Below are 14,841 nucleotides of genomic sequence, written 5' to 3' on the forward strand. Positions count from 1 at the left end.
CTTCTGGAGTTATAGGCACTCCAACTTTGTAAAAACAGCACAAAATGTGTTTTTCAATTATTAGACTCACACCATTAGCTGGGTTTCCATCCAAATATTTTTATGCACATTTTGGGATATCGCATAAAAACTGCTGGCTGGAAAAACCAAGATGCAAATAAAATCCCCAAAATGCACATAAAAAACATATACGCTTGCTTGAGGTGCAACAAAAATGCGCATAAACTATGATGGAAACGCATTAACCAAATAAACTCCTATTTAATTTATTAGAAATACAAGATGCACATAAAAAAATTCATGTGACTGAATGACTGAACTAACCAGAGGACCAGTCATCGCATCTGAAATTTTGCTCTGGTCATCCTGAAATAACGGTGTCTAGAAAATCCAAAGCCTACAAAACGTTTGCAGATGAAATAAGTCGAATATAAAATTTAACTTTGCCAAAGAGCAGGTTTAATGAAATTTTTGAAAAAAAATATTATAGATCCGCACAGCAAAGGAAGGAAAAAAACACACACACTGTGCTCCCAGAACTGCGTGGAACACTGTCGCTCCCAGACATGAGACAAAGTTCTTTACAGCGTTTTATCTGTGTGCTCAATAAAAGAGTCACAGTGGCTAAAATTTCTCTGGAAGTGACGATTTTGTTCTTTTGAAACGCAGCGTTATTCGCACATTGTTTTTGCGCTATTATGGTTTTTTGCATAAATAAAATTTGCAACTTGGATGGAAACATAGCTATTTACAAGTAATACAACAAGGGGCGCTGAAGTCAACTGATTTTAGTAATAGACCTACCAATCTCTGTGAAAATAAAATAATCACAATGCCACCTTTCTAAGGTTTTTTTTTTTTTTTTAACAGTTGTTTGGCTCCAAAATCATAGATGAAAATTGTCATTGTGAGCCTCCTCTACAAAATAATGGATTACTCCGTAAATACTGATATATGGAATTGCTTTCATCTTGCATTTCACCAGTAAAAAAAAAACATCAAAAACAAAATTACCTCTGGTTAATGGCCCTATTTAATCACAATACTTGACTACCGGTACTTTGAATGGTTGTCAATGGATAAATATGACATTTGTCTGTATAATGGTGTAGTTACAGCATCTTCCTAGCGGGGGCTAACTGCTGAAGCTTACCAGCCAAACTCTGACCGCTTGGATTTGCCAGGTTTTGATGTGCTCTAAACTGAAGGCTAAAAAAATCTGAAAAAAAAAATAAATTAATAAATAAAAATCTCAGGAAAGAAAACTGTGCTTCTCAAACCAAATTTTATGGGTACTTTAAATAAACCACTTGCATTTAACATGCAAAATAATATATAAATTACACAATTTTATTCCATGGTCTTCCTTGAGCAAAGAAAGTGATGCTTTGACTGTAATGTCACTTGTGTCAGCCTATGAGAATCTGCCCCCAGTCCAGATTGTAATCATGAACCCTTAAGCGTGTATGTGCCTTAAAGGATATATGATCTATCAACCTATCACCCCATCAAGACATGTGTGTACATCGCATGTGACATGGCGTCTATGTGCTTTTGTTTGTTTGTTTGTGCCCACAGGGACTGAAGGCCATGGACTCCAATGGACTGGCTGATCCATATGTGAAACTTCACCTCCTGCCTGGAGCAAGCAAGGTCACTGCAACCTTCTCACAAACAACACGCAACCATACTCACAGCATGGTTCAACTCTCGCTGCCCCATCAGCACAAGTTGCTTATGATTGCCTGACGCACACACACACACATCAACACATGCATTTCATGTAACACACAGGCGTAATTTGCGAATGCATGCAGGCAGGGCTGCCTGTGAGTGCTGGAGCTGTTCATGCGGAGATCATTTGGTTGAAACTGGTAGATTTAGTGAGCTCTTGGTGGTAAATTATTCTATCTCTCTAAAAGGGATAGTTAATGCAAAAAATTACAAATTCTGTTATAATTTAATCACCCTCATATTGTTCCAAACCCATTGGTCATTTAGCAGATGTTTTAATCCAAAGCGATTTACAAATGAGGAACCTCACCGTATGACTTTCTTGCTTGCATAGAACACATGAAGGAAATGTTAGGTAGACTGACAGCCGTTTCAATGCGTTCTTGTGCTAAAAAAGCTAGATGCAGTGCAACAAATAGAGAAGGTGTCTCGAGACACATTTTTAAAGGTTGATGTTATTTTTTACCTGACACGCCATCTAAAATATGTGCCGCTCCTGCGTGAGACGCTGAAAAAAAACTGCTGGACGCATCACTATGGCCAAAAACATCTGTCTAGCACATGTTTACATAGAAAAACAATGCTAAAACAAAGCGTAGATGGACAAAAAATGTGTGAACAGCCCATTAGTCACATTAACTTTCATTGCACCTTTTTTCACACAATGAAAGTGAATGGTGACTGAGCCTGTTATTCTGATTGTTCTCATTGTTGTGTTCCATGGAAGAAAGAAAGTCATAGGGGTTTGGAGGAAGATGAGGGTGAGTAAATGTTGAGAGAATTTTCATCTTTGGGTAAACTATCCCTTTAAGACAAATTACCAATGCGAATTAACTGTTTTTATGTCCAAGATGATGAAGTCATATGACAATGTAGCATACTACTGGTTGAAATATTTATTTTTATTTATTTAAATATTATATAACAATGCCTACTGTTCCAATGTATTATTTTTTATAAATAGTAAGCTGAACACAGTATACACTGAACAGTATTCAGTAAGTAATAAGCTTCTCTCTTTAATTTCCATTATTTTCACTGCATGTAATGAAGGCACAGCACTCTAATCTGTTTAAAACAGGGCATGCAGAGACAGGAAGACCTGTGATGTTTGAGACACCCAGAGGTGTCTTGTCCTGTCCGGTCTCCAGTGGTTTTTACTCTTCATTGTCCTCTTACAGTCTTTCTCTTTCATCCAAATCTCTGCCAATATCTCTGTCTGTCGCCACATGACCCTATTTGACCTTGGAATACCAACACAGCTTTGATTGCTGGAAGGGTGGGAGGGATGGAAAAGGAGAGATACAGATGAGGGGGGACAGCAGCAGGTGGTTGTCATGGAAACAGTGCGGATTGTTACACGACTCACGTCAACAGAGGAGCGTGTATATACAAGAGGCAGGGACGGAGAGAGAGAAACTGTGAAATGTCACGTCTTGTGTACGCTCCCATGTGCCAGCCTGGTAAATATTGACCGCGAGGGTCATAGACACCTCCTGTCTTTTAAAAAGTGTGTGAGCCTAAGGCGATGGAAGTGTACATCGTATGCCCACCGTCAGACAGATGCCACACACCTACACGTATGTGGCCGTGCAGCACCATTTATGTCATATACTTCAGTTGAATCAATGACCCTGCTAGCAAAACTACTGTATGTTGTAAAAAGTTGTGAAAATGTTTTGATAACATTTTCATCTTACATACTTAAAGTGTTAGTTCCCCAAAAGTTAAAATTCTGTTGTTATTTACTTAACCTCAACCCGTATTTATTATACGCCTCACATTTAAATATATGGGGCATTTTTGTGACTTTCAGTATCATATTTGCCCCAAGCCCTGGTTAAAGGTGTAGTTCTAATCAAAAATGAAAAATCTGTCATCATTTATTCACCCTCATGTTGTTCCAAACCTGCTTGATTTTTTTATTCTTCCTTGGAGCTTGGAAGGAGATGTTAGAGAGAATGACTGTCTCGGTCATCATTCACTTTCACTTTATGGAAAAAATACGCAATTAAATTAAATGGTGACTGAGGCTTACTTTCTGCATAAAAAAGAAAGTCGTATTGATTTTAGAACAACATGAGGGTGAGTAAATGATGACAGGTTTTTATTTTTAGGTGAACTATCCCTTTAATATCGGAATCTTCCAGATGTAAAAAGAACCTGATTACCAAACTCTCCTTTTGTCCTTTTACATACATCGCATGCTTTCGCATATCTCCGCATGCAATCTCCTAATGCACTTCTTCTCATACAGGGACATCTATCAGAATCCCATAAAAAGTGCAGGAAGCAGAAGAAGAATATGAGACAGTGTAAGAGGGAGAGATTGTGGGTCTAGAGAGTGGCCTCTTCTTAGTCGAGTGTGTGAGTGTGTGTCATCATAACACAGCATGGAGAATGAGATATCTGAGTCACACACACTCTCCCAAGCTGCTGCTCTGGGAATCTCACTGCCCTGGGCCAGATGGAGGGAGAGAGAGAGAGAGAGAAAGGGAAGAAGAGAGAAGTGGAAGATTGGATTAAATATTTAGAAGAAGATGCGATAGCACTGATTTGGCAAAGACAGAGAGAGAGTGAGACAGGTGAAACCATTTGCTGTTGCAGGCATAGATGCTATGTGAGCAGGGGTATTTTGAGTTTTATTTATTTATTTGATGAATGCTTAAAGGGCTAAACTAGATCACTAGAATAAACCAGAAATTCGTTTTTATAGCTGACTCAGTTTTCTTTGTTTAGGGTACATGTTTTTGTCCCATGAATTTAAAGGGACAGCTTACCCAATTATGATAACTCTTGTCATCATTTACTCACTCTCATGTTGTTCCAAACTCATATGACTTTTATTTTTCATAGAACACAAAATGATATGTTAAGCAGAATGTTAGCCTCAGTTACCATTCACTTTCATTGCATCTTTTGTCCATACAATTAAAAGTAAATGGTGACTGAAGCTGTCAATCTGTAAAATTCTTCCTAATATCTTCTTTTGCTTCTTTTTAGCTTGGATAGGAGAAAGTTTTTTAAAGATGCACTCAGTCATTTTTTCCTCATTATAAAAGTTTAACTCCTAAAGACATGAATTGTAATTTTGTAATTTATGTAGGAAATAATGACCACTCACATTAAAATGAAAAATCCAGTCATATCAGTAACCTTATAAAAGCTGTTTTATTCTACATGGGGAGGGTTCGCACATGGGAGCTGCCATGTTAGAATCACATGACCAGCTGAATAGTACTCGCTTAATCACAGTAACCATCCTGTTATTCGAAACTTTCACTCACCAATTAAATTAATCATGGCTGACTGTGAATACTAGCATTTCTACAGTGGCATCTGAAACTGAAAACTATTGATTTTAAAGGGATAGTTTACCCAAAAATTAAAATTCTCTCATCATTTACTCACCCTCATGCTATCCTAGATGTATATGACTTCCTTTCTTCAGCAGAACACATTTGAAGAAAAACAGAAATATATCTCAGCTCTGTAGGTCCTTATAATGCAAGTGGATGGGAACACGATTTTTGATGCAAAAAGCACAGACAATCAGCATTAACGTCATCCATATAGCTCCAATGGTTAAATGAATGTCTTATAAAGGGATATGAATGCTTTTGGTGTGAAAAATATCAACATTTAAGTACTTTTTAACTATAAATAATTGCTTTTGTTAAGCAGCAGTATGCACGTTCACGAGAGGGCTGAGGTCACGCGGCCTCTCGTGTGTTGTATTGCCGTTGGCATGTTCACGCAAGAAGAAATGCATGCGCGACACACCTGGAAGAGCAGCGCTGTTTAAAACTGAGTAGGAGGAACACTGTATAGACAGAACACCATAAACAAACTGAAGCAAATTTAAACAAAGATGTCAGAAGATTTTGATTTAAGAGGAGAAGAGGAGATACAAGTATTTGCACAGCCATATTTATCTGAACCTGAGAACTCTGACCAGGAGCACAGGGAGATGGAGGAGGCTGGACCAACAGCAGCACAACAACAAGCCTCAGAGAGACAGAGAGCTCAGGAGATGTGGTGGTGCACATGTAGGCAATGCCAGGCAATGCCAACAGAGGTAGAGAGTGTCTGCTGCAACAAATGGAACGTTGCCATGCCATCGCTGGAAAGACTGCGTGACCTCAGCCCTCTCGTGCATACTGCTGCTTACTGGAAGCAATGATTTAGAGTTAAAAAAGTACTTAAATATCGATCTTTATCACACCAAAGCAATCATATCGCTTTATAAGACATTAATTTAACCACTGCAGTCGTATGGATGACATTACTGCTGATTGTCTGTGCCTTTTGGAGCATCAAAAATCGTGTTCCAATCCACTTGCATTATAAGGACCTACTGAGCTGAGATATTTTTCTATTTTTCTTCAAATGTGTTCTGCTGAAGAACGGAAGTCATATACATCTGGGATGGCATAAGTGTGAGTAAATGATGAGAGAATTTTCATTTTTGGGTGAACTATCCCTTTAAATGATGCTGCATCCAAGCTGCTAGGTGTCAGTGTAAGTCCAAGATGACACAAAGACAAAAGTTACTGAGTGCACTTTTTATATTCAAAAATTGAATATCACCTTTTGCAGTTTGTGTAATCTGTGACCTACAAAGAGTACCATGAATAACCTTGGAGTACCATCCTAAGTGGCGGTATCATGGTACCATGGTGTCAGATGGTAATGCCAAGGTACTGAATGATTGCCATATTTATGTACCATGGTATTTACATGGAACTACAAGGTATTTTAAAGAATACCATGGCACTATCATGGTATATGTGCAAAAATAAATAAATAAATACAAAACAAACAAACAAACAAACAATCATTGCATTAGATTATGGTAGCAAATGGTAATACCATGGCTGGCTTTCCATTGGCTGGCTTTCAGGACAGCCATTGGAACCACATCCTCTTCAATTCACTTCTTTAGGTCTATGCTCCAACTCGCTCTCTGCGACGCCTGGTGGTCCCATCACAAAGAGGCTCAAAGTCTATTTTACGAACGTTCACTTTCTTTGCTCCTCTGTGGTGGAATGAACTTCCAACCTCCACACCAGGGGCGTAGCAGCCGTGGAGGACGTGGGGAACACGTCCCCCGCACTCTTTAAAAAGGTGATTTTTGTCCCCTGCACTTTTCCAAGCTAAAACCATACCGAGTCCAAATGGTGGATTTGTATAAGGTATTCTTTACGTTTTGTTACTTTGGGCTGATTGAGCGACCATTCAGCCAATCACAGGTGAGTTTCATGAGCCGAAACAACCCTTACATAATAGGCAGTCAGTCAGACAGTCTAATCAATGCAGCTCCATTCATTTCTACAAAGATGCTTTCAACAATGCTCAATTATCTATGCTTTTTATCGACATTGATGTTGATCTAAATTAATAATCTAGAGATAAGGAACACACAAATGAGAGTTATTTTTCAGCATATCGTTCTTGATTGGCAGCATTAACATAAAATTCACTGCAGAAAAAAAACAAAGGACAATCCTTCTTTTAAGCACACATTGTAAGTGAGAGTTTATATCAGCGCATGAGTCTTTATTAAGTTATGCTTTTTACATTATATTTGTGAGGTAATTGTTTGATAGGTTGTTTTTGCCAATTAATGCAGATTACTAGATCTGTGTTAAATACGTAAAGCTATTTTTAATATCAGCTCTTGTTTTTTACCTCCATGTTGGTGTGCAGTCGACAAACTGTAGGAAAAAAGATAGATCTGCTGTGTTCTTAGAACACTTTTTACTGAAGGGAACAGATATGTAGACGCATTTTTTATATGTACATGAAAACGTATGGACGTTATTGAAACTCATTATAATTATTATAAGACTATTATTGTTGTCTTTTGATAAAAGTCATTCTCAGCAGCTCACAAACTGTAGGGAAATGACAGATTTGCTTTGTTCTTATAATGCTTAAAATCTCTACTAAATTCTCTTTGTAGGTCTGTAGACATACAAATTTTAAAGGATTACAATTTTAATTTGATCGTTTATTCAGTGACTAACAAATTTCACACAAGACACTCATTTGTCACCACCTTTTGGCATCACCAGAAATGGTCACTGAATCATTAAATGGATCTGAACTAATTTTGATGAACATAGTCAAAACACTCGAGCCACTTGGATACATTTAAATCTCACAATGCACAAGCACAAAGTAAAAAATAAAACTGTGCACATGCACAATCGTCATTATTGTAAATGATTAAATTATTTATTCAGGACCAGCTTGTGCTCAGTCTTTTATTGTCATGTGTGAAACAGAAGCAAGTGCTCCACAAGAAGCCCTTTATTTTTGCAGCTAATATTATTTTGCAATACTTGAGTCTTTATATTATTACAAATATTAAAAGTAAATAATACATATATATTAATATCATACTTATATCATACTTATATATTAATATATATACTGTAATATATTAATACTGCTCTGTAAGTGTTAGGTCTGTGCGAGCCACCTACTTACTGGCTGGATCCCCCCCACTTTTAAAATGACTGCTACACCCCTGCTCCTCACAATCTGCTGTTACCTTCTCAAAATTCAAGAACCAGCTGAAAACACATCTGTTCCGCGAGCACTTAACCAACCCACACTAATTGCACTTACTACTGCACTTAACCTGCACTTGATGTACAGAAAAAAAATCATATTCTTGTCTGTCTCTTTCTTCTGTGCTAGCATCTTTACTACTCCAGTCACTATGAGAACTTGGCAGTCCTATACTGCAGATGTTGTTAAACTTTGTATGACAAATTGCTTGCTATGTGTCTCACTTGGAAGTCGCTTTGGATAAAAGAGTCTGCTAAATGACTAAATGAAAATGTAAATGGTACTGAATGATCATCATATTCATGTATCATGGTATTTACATGATATACCATGATACATGAATAAGTATGTAAATAAATAAATACCATGGTAGATGAATGTGGTAATCAATAAATACCATGGTAGTAATTTTTGACACAATCACTGTACCATGGTACTGCATTAGTACTTTTCTGGCAGGGCTTTTCTGTAAATTAAGGCCACTTCAACACTTATACGTTTTCATTTAAAAAATGCATTGATTTTGATACCTTTATGCCTCTCATCCACACTGGAACAGCATTTTCCTCCACCGAACTTTCGAAAATGCTTTTCATTACCACATACTTTGGAAAACGAAGATGTTAGAAAACTGAAAATGGAAGAAATGGAGGCCTAAATCTATTGTGGTTGTTTTAGGTTAAACTGCTTTTCCTCATGCAAAACCCACCAGCTATTTTCTTTGTTGGCACTATTTTAATTAATTGTATGTATTTTTTCCTAGTGTCTGTAGCAGTTAAAGTGTGTTTCTCATTCGCCGAGCATCCTCAGGAGGCTAGAGAGAGGATAGCCAAGCCTGGCTGCTTCCAGCTTTAAATGCAGCAGTGCAGAGAGCATAAAAAGAGAGGGGAATGAAATATGCAGAAAAGCAACATGTTCTTCAGGCAATGAATGACGTGGACATTCTCTGTCAGGAGAGCCAGCGAGAAAGACAGGCTGTGGTTTGGGAGATTGTGTTTGGCCAGAGCGGTGCTTTGATTTAACACTAATTTGCTGAATGAACTGGTGGAGGGTAATTGCCCAGTTTGGGGGGGTTGCGTGTGAGGGTAATTGAAGTGTGTGTGTTGTGGGAGTGAGTACAGGTTTTAAGGCCTTTGCACACCAAAGGCGACACAATAATGCAAAACTAATCGCTGATGAATGGCCCTTTCACATTAAAAGTAAGGCGAATGATCGCTGTTAACACATTCACGCCTTTACAGAAGGTGGTGCTAATCAACAAGCAATTTTACCCTGGTATGGTAGTTGTCGGAAAGCACCTTTCAGTTGGTCTGCCCTTTAGCCAACACAGATGAGAAGAAGAAACTACATGACAAGTTCAATTGTAAACAATCATGGAATCACAATACGAAAGACAAATGAGCGTATTTTATAGCGAGATGATCGATAAAATCAGCTGCAGCAGCGATGACGTGTGTGTTGTTGATATGCTCAACGAGGTAGAAAACATTCGATACACTTTCACAAAGTATTGCAATTCGCCTGAATGACAAGTTGACTAACAGTATTATCATGTACTGTAGACACAGTCTGAGGGTTTAAAATCACTGTGTAATGCACTCACATAATGACTGTTAAAACAAATGATGTCAATTGGAACAATACTGATCTACTAGTTATACATTTGCTCAAAACCATGCATGTTACGAATTAAACGTGATGACATTTAAACACAAAACCCATCTTCAGTCTGACTCATTATTAGATACTTTATTGTTAATGACAGTACAGCTGTTAACGAAAGCACAGCAATAATGATGCCATCATTTTGTGGAGAAACCACCACATTTTTGGTATACAAAGCCATAGAAGGTGAACTGCAAGTCACAGCAATATTATTAATTGTATTCATTTTTGGTGAAAAAAAAAAAAAAACAAGATTGGTTAAGTTGGTTATTTAAAAAAGTGTTGCGAAGGCAAAGATGCCACAATATATTATATTAGAGAGATAAGAGAACTCACATAAGATTAACTGCAAGGGCAAAAAATGCAGTAATATGGAATACATTGTGAAGACATTCCACGTAAGATCAGAAAGTATTTTTAAAGGGGATGCAAGGCAGAAATACAGCAATATAATTTATATGTTAAGAGAACCCATATGAGGATTTTTTTTTTTTTCTTCTTCAGTTTTTAAGGCATTTGATGCAAATGAAACACACATCCTCACTGGTTTAGTATTTCTTCCTCAAATTCCATCAGTGTTCAATGTCGGTGGTCAAAACAGCTTTATGTGCTTTAGTGCCACCAGTTGCGCTTGTTTTGGTAAGTGCAGCAGCTCTTGACACGTTATCCAAAGCTCATGTTTTATTGGTCAGGGCATTTCATCACTGGGCGAAAAATATAAAATCAACACACTCACCGTAAAAAAAATAAAATAAAAAAACATCGCTTTGCCAGTGTGCAAATGTTTGCTCCAGGTGTGAAATGGTTTCAAAAGGAATTCATTGTTTCTATTAAAAATGTTAATCTAGGCAAGAAATCGTGGTAAAAATTTGTGTTTGGTGTGCAAAGGCCTAAAATTTGCTAAACTAATACCAATTTATATAAGCAGGGTCTATAATTAAGTTTATACCGTACCTGCCAGTGATGGTTAAATTGTGAGTATTTACTTACCATAATTATTTCTTACCAGTCAGGAAACTGTATTTTGCACTTTATATACTGTATGGGTTGAGGGGATATGAGTGTCGTCCCGGGTGGGGGGCAATTGCGCCCCTTTTAGTGAGCCGCTGGCGTTCCCCCTTTACATGGCACCCCTATGCGTTGCATACCTTGCTGTAGAGCCGAGGAGGGCTGGGCCGGGCTGGAATGATGCATGCCTGGTCCCCAATCAGCCTGATGGGGCGCGCGAGGGATAAAGGCGGCCGGGGACGACAGTTCGGGAGAGAGAGAATTACAGGCAGCTGTACTGTGTGTTTATGGTTGTGTGATTTTGTTTAAGTTTATTATTAAACTATTATTTATATTCTAAAGCCGGTTCTCGCTTCCTCCTTTCCACTGAGCCCCCTTACACTTGCATATATGGTTTTTGCGCCTTTGAGTATATACTGTATATATTCTGTGGCCAGGTATTTTGCATTATTTTTTACTAAAATATATGTTAACACTTTACAATAAGGTTCCATTTGTGAATATTAGTTAATGCATTAGGTATCATGAACAAACAATTAACAATATGCATTTTACATTATTTATTCATCTTTGTTAATGTTAGTTAATAAAAAAACTATTGTTCATTGTTAGTTCATGTTAGTTCATAGTGCATTAACTAATGTTAACAAATACAACTTGTGATTTTAAAAATGTATTACCATATGTTGAAAATAACATTATCTAAGATTAATAAATGCTTAATAATATTGTTCATTTTTAGTTCATGTTAACTAATGTTGTTAACTAAATGGAACCTTATAAGTCTAACCAAATATATATTTTTGATCTGTATGACAGTGACATTATTTTGGTGAATTTTCTTGCATATGTGTGACAAACTGTGCAGGTCATTGTGTCACGCTCAGCATAATATATGTGCTGAGCCAGCCTTCGTCTCTTAGTGAAACTGCACGTCACAAAAAAATGTGAAGACAAATTACGATTTTGTTCCTTGTATATTTATTTGGTGGCAAAATGTGAAAGATATTTTCCCATATGTAAACAAGTGTGTATGAGTATAGGGGGAGCAGATTTTAGGGGAAGAAACAGAAAGGGTGATGATGAGCTGTGTGTGTATGTGTATGAGTTAGACAGAGGGAGGTGAGCTGGGGGAAACCTCCCGTCCTCTCTCTCTCTCTCCTCTGCAAAGTAGGTGAGCAGATGTTTGCCTTTCACCTGAGGGAGAAGAGATAAATGATGTTTCCTCTCTTGTCATCCCTGACTGACTCTCTCTCTCTCTCTCTCTCTCTCTCTCTCTCTCTCTCTCTCTTCATAATCCTCTTTTCATCTCTCCCAATATCTGTCCACCTATTGATGTAGTGAGCTAGGTAGCGGGATAATTCCCTGACATGTTTGGCACCGTCAGTTCAGAGATGGTTTATTGGTTGGACTACATCTGGATCAATACTGCTAAATCTTTAGCATAAAAACAATAGTAACCCCAGGCAGAATGCATTAACATATTCAAAAAGGAGAAAGTCAGGATTCAGGTGAAAATTGTTGCTCCAATTGTTGTTCAGTTTTACCAACCATCAACTTATTATAGGGACGGTCTCTCAGGAGTTACCTGGGGTAAGTGCCTTTCTAAAGGGCACAGTGGTAATGGCTCATTGGGTGCACATTGTGGGGTTCAAACTCACAACATTTCAGTTACTTGCGCTGAGTCTAAAAGTGATAGTACACCCAAAAATGGAAATTATATCATCTTTTACTCACCCTCACATGGTTCCAAACCTGTATTACTTTCTCTCATGGAACACTAATTTTGAAGAATGATTGCACTGCTCTTTTCCCTTCTAACTAAATCATATAGTGACTAGGGGCCATCAAGCTCCATCAAGCACTTTAAAAGTGTCATAAAAGAGCATAATTCACAACATCTTTTGTGTACCACAGAAGAAAAAAAAAGTCATACAGGTTAAGGACCATAATGAGAGTAATTAAATTATACTTTATTTTTTGTTTTAATTCTTTAACCATTATACTTTCTCCTACTGCACAAACTTGCAAGAAACTGTAGCACATCTGAGCAACAACTGATTTGAGCTTTTTTTGTTGTTGACTATACTATATAAAGCAATGGTAATTTCTGTACAGATGGTGCTTGGAGCTGTAAGCAATTTCATCCACATGCTCTTAGGTGGTGACATGTGAAAGCATGTTTATTTTGTGGTTCAATGGAATTTAGAGTTTCTTTATGTAACATGCATGCATGGTTTGGTGTAGTGTTTAAAGCTCGGGCTGGTAACCGTAGGGTTGGTTGACCATAACCATTCTGCCCTTGAGCGAGGCACTTAACCCCAGTATGCTCCATGGGGATTAGTACTGTATAAACTGCACAACATATACCCACTGTTCCTCGAGCTCACGGTGGGTTCAAACCATGGGCAATTTTATTTATCAGAGATTGCTCTTTCATGACTCAGGAAATTTAATGGAGCTTTAAGTAATGCTACATTTACATAAGTATCGACTTTGTTTCAAATGTTTCTACTGAAATTCATTAGGAGAAGTAAAATTATACACATACAGTATAAGACAATTGTTAGACATAGGACTGTAGAGCTCTTAAAATGACGTGGATAGCAAAACTCCAAAAATTAGGTCTTGGAAGTATTTGATGAGTAATGTTTGACTTGATATAAAAATCTCTGACTTTTGATTGTAGACTTGCTGTACTGGCCAATCTGAGCACAGTTTATCACATTGTTGAGATCTCTTCTGAAACTCAAGAGGAGACATGTGACTGTGGCAGCATTTTTGCAAAATATTAAGTGGTTCTTTACATATCGCTGCAGTTCCGAGGTGAAATGTTCCACTCTGTGGCGCTAAAAGCAAGTTAAATTTTCTCCCCAAACAGATGAGATTGTGAAGGTTAATGCTCTGTTGAGTTTTAAATCAATAAAACCTACCTCCCTACCCTAAACCTAACACCTAAACCTAATCAACATTGTCATAAAAAGCAAAGTTTGACTTGAAAAATGCAAATTTTGTCATGCTTCTATGACACTTTTGGCATATGTGTCGATTTGCGTGCTGTTTGGGACTCGTACCATGGTGCTTTACATCGCAAGTGAAATGCTCTATCCAAACAAGCTTTAAACAAGATTGTGAATTTAGTTAGTTCTGTAATTTAAATGTTAAAATGGATCACCTTAAGTCATGCACTCTAATAATAGTGTTTATATGTCATAAGATAGCATTGTTTGAAGAGGAACAGGGTGAAAAGTATGTGTCTATGAACTGATAACCTGTAGTTTTACTGGTGATTTGTGTGAAAGGGAATAAAAGTCACTGTTGTTGTAGCGCGTCTAGTGTTCATTTCACCAGGACACTGCCGCGATACATCAAGGTACCACATAAAAATTATTTAGCAAAAATTTAGGTATAGAAACCTGATTCTATGAGACCAGGTTGGAGATTATTGAGGTCTTTTTCTCAGGAGAAAAATGCTGAGATGCAGCAGACTGAAGCAAGTTTCCATTTGCTTTACCTGTATTTCATTGCTGTCTAGGAGAAACAGTTGAGATATTATAATTCTTTCCTTTGCTTTAAATTCTCAATCAATCTCTCTTATCTTCGCTTTCTTTCAGGCAAACAAACTGCGCACAAAGACTTTAAAAAACACGCTGAATCCAGTGTGGAATGAGACCCTGGTTTATCACGGCATTACGGCTGCTGACATGACCACCAAAACCCTCAGGTACCACCTCTGTTTCCCATCATCCTCTTCTCTCCATGCTCACCAGGGCCATTATGCAGGATATCTTTAGCTACAACTATTTCTGGCTCTTTCTGTGAAACTTTACCTGTACTTTGACTTGTATTCAAACT

The 14,841-nt window shown here is 37.6% G+C and overlaps 1 protein-coding gene across 1 annotated transcript in view; it reads left to right on the plus strand.

Moving 5' to 3' along the window:
- Window positions 1-14,841, plus strand: part of LOC127414725 (double C2-like domain-containing protein beta) — a 61,489-nt gene that overhangs the window by 16,747 nt on the left and 29,901 nt on the right. The window contains exons 4-5 of the mRNA XM_051652948.1: window positions 1,579-1,653; window positions 14,601-14,710. Of these exons, the coding sequence (XP_051508908.1) occupies window positions 1,579-1,653; window positions 14,601-14,710 (185 nt within the window). The remainder of the gene's footprint in view (window positions 1-1,578; window positions 1,654-14,600; window positions 14,711-14,841) is intronic.

Source organism: Myxocyprinus asiaticus, chromosome 24 (genome assembly GCF_019703515.2).
Source record: "Myxocyprinus asiaticus isolate MX2 ecotype Aquarium Trade chromosome 24, UBuf_Myxa_2, whole genome shotgun sequence".
In the NCBI taxonomy this organism is placed as follows: Eukaryota; Metazoa; Chordata; class Actinopteri; order Cypriniformes; family Catostomidae; genus Myxocyprinus; species Myxocyprinus asiaticus.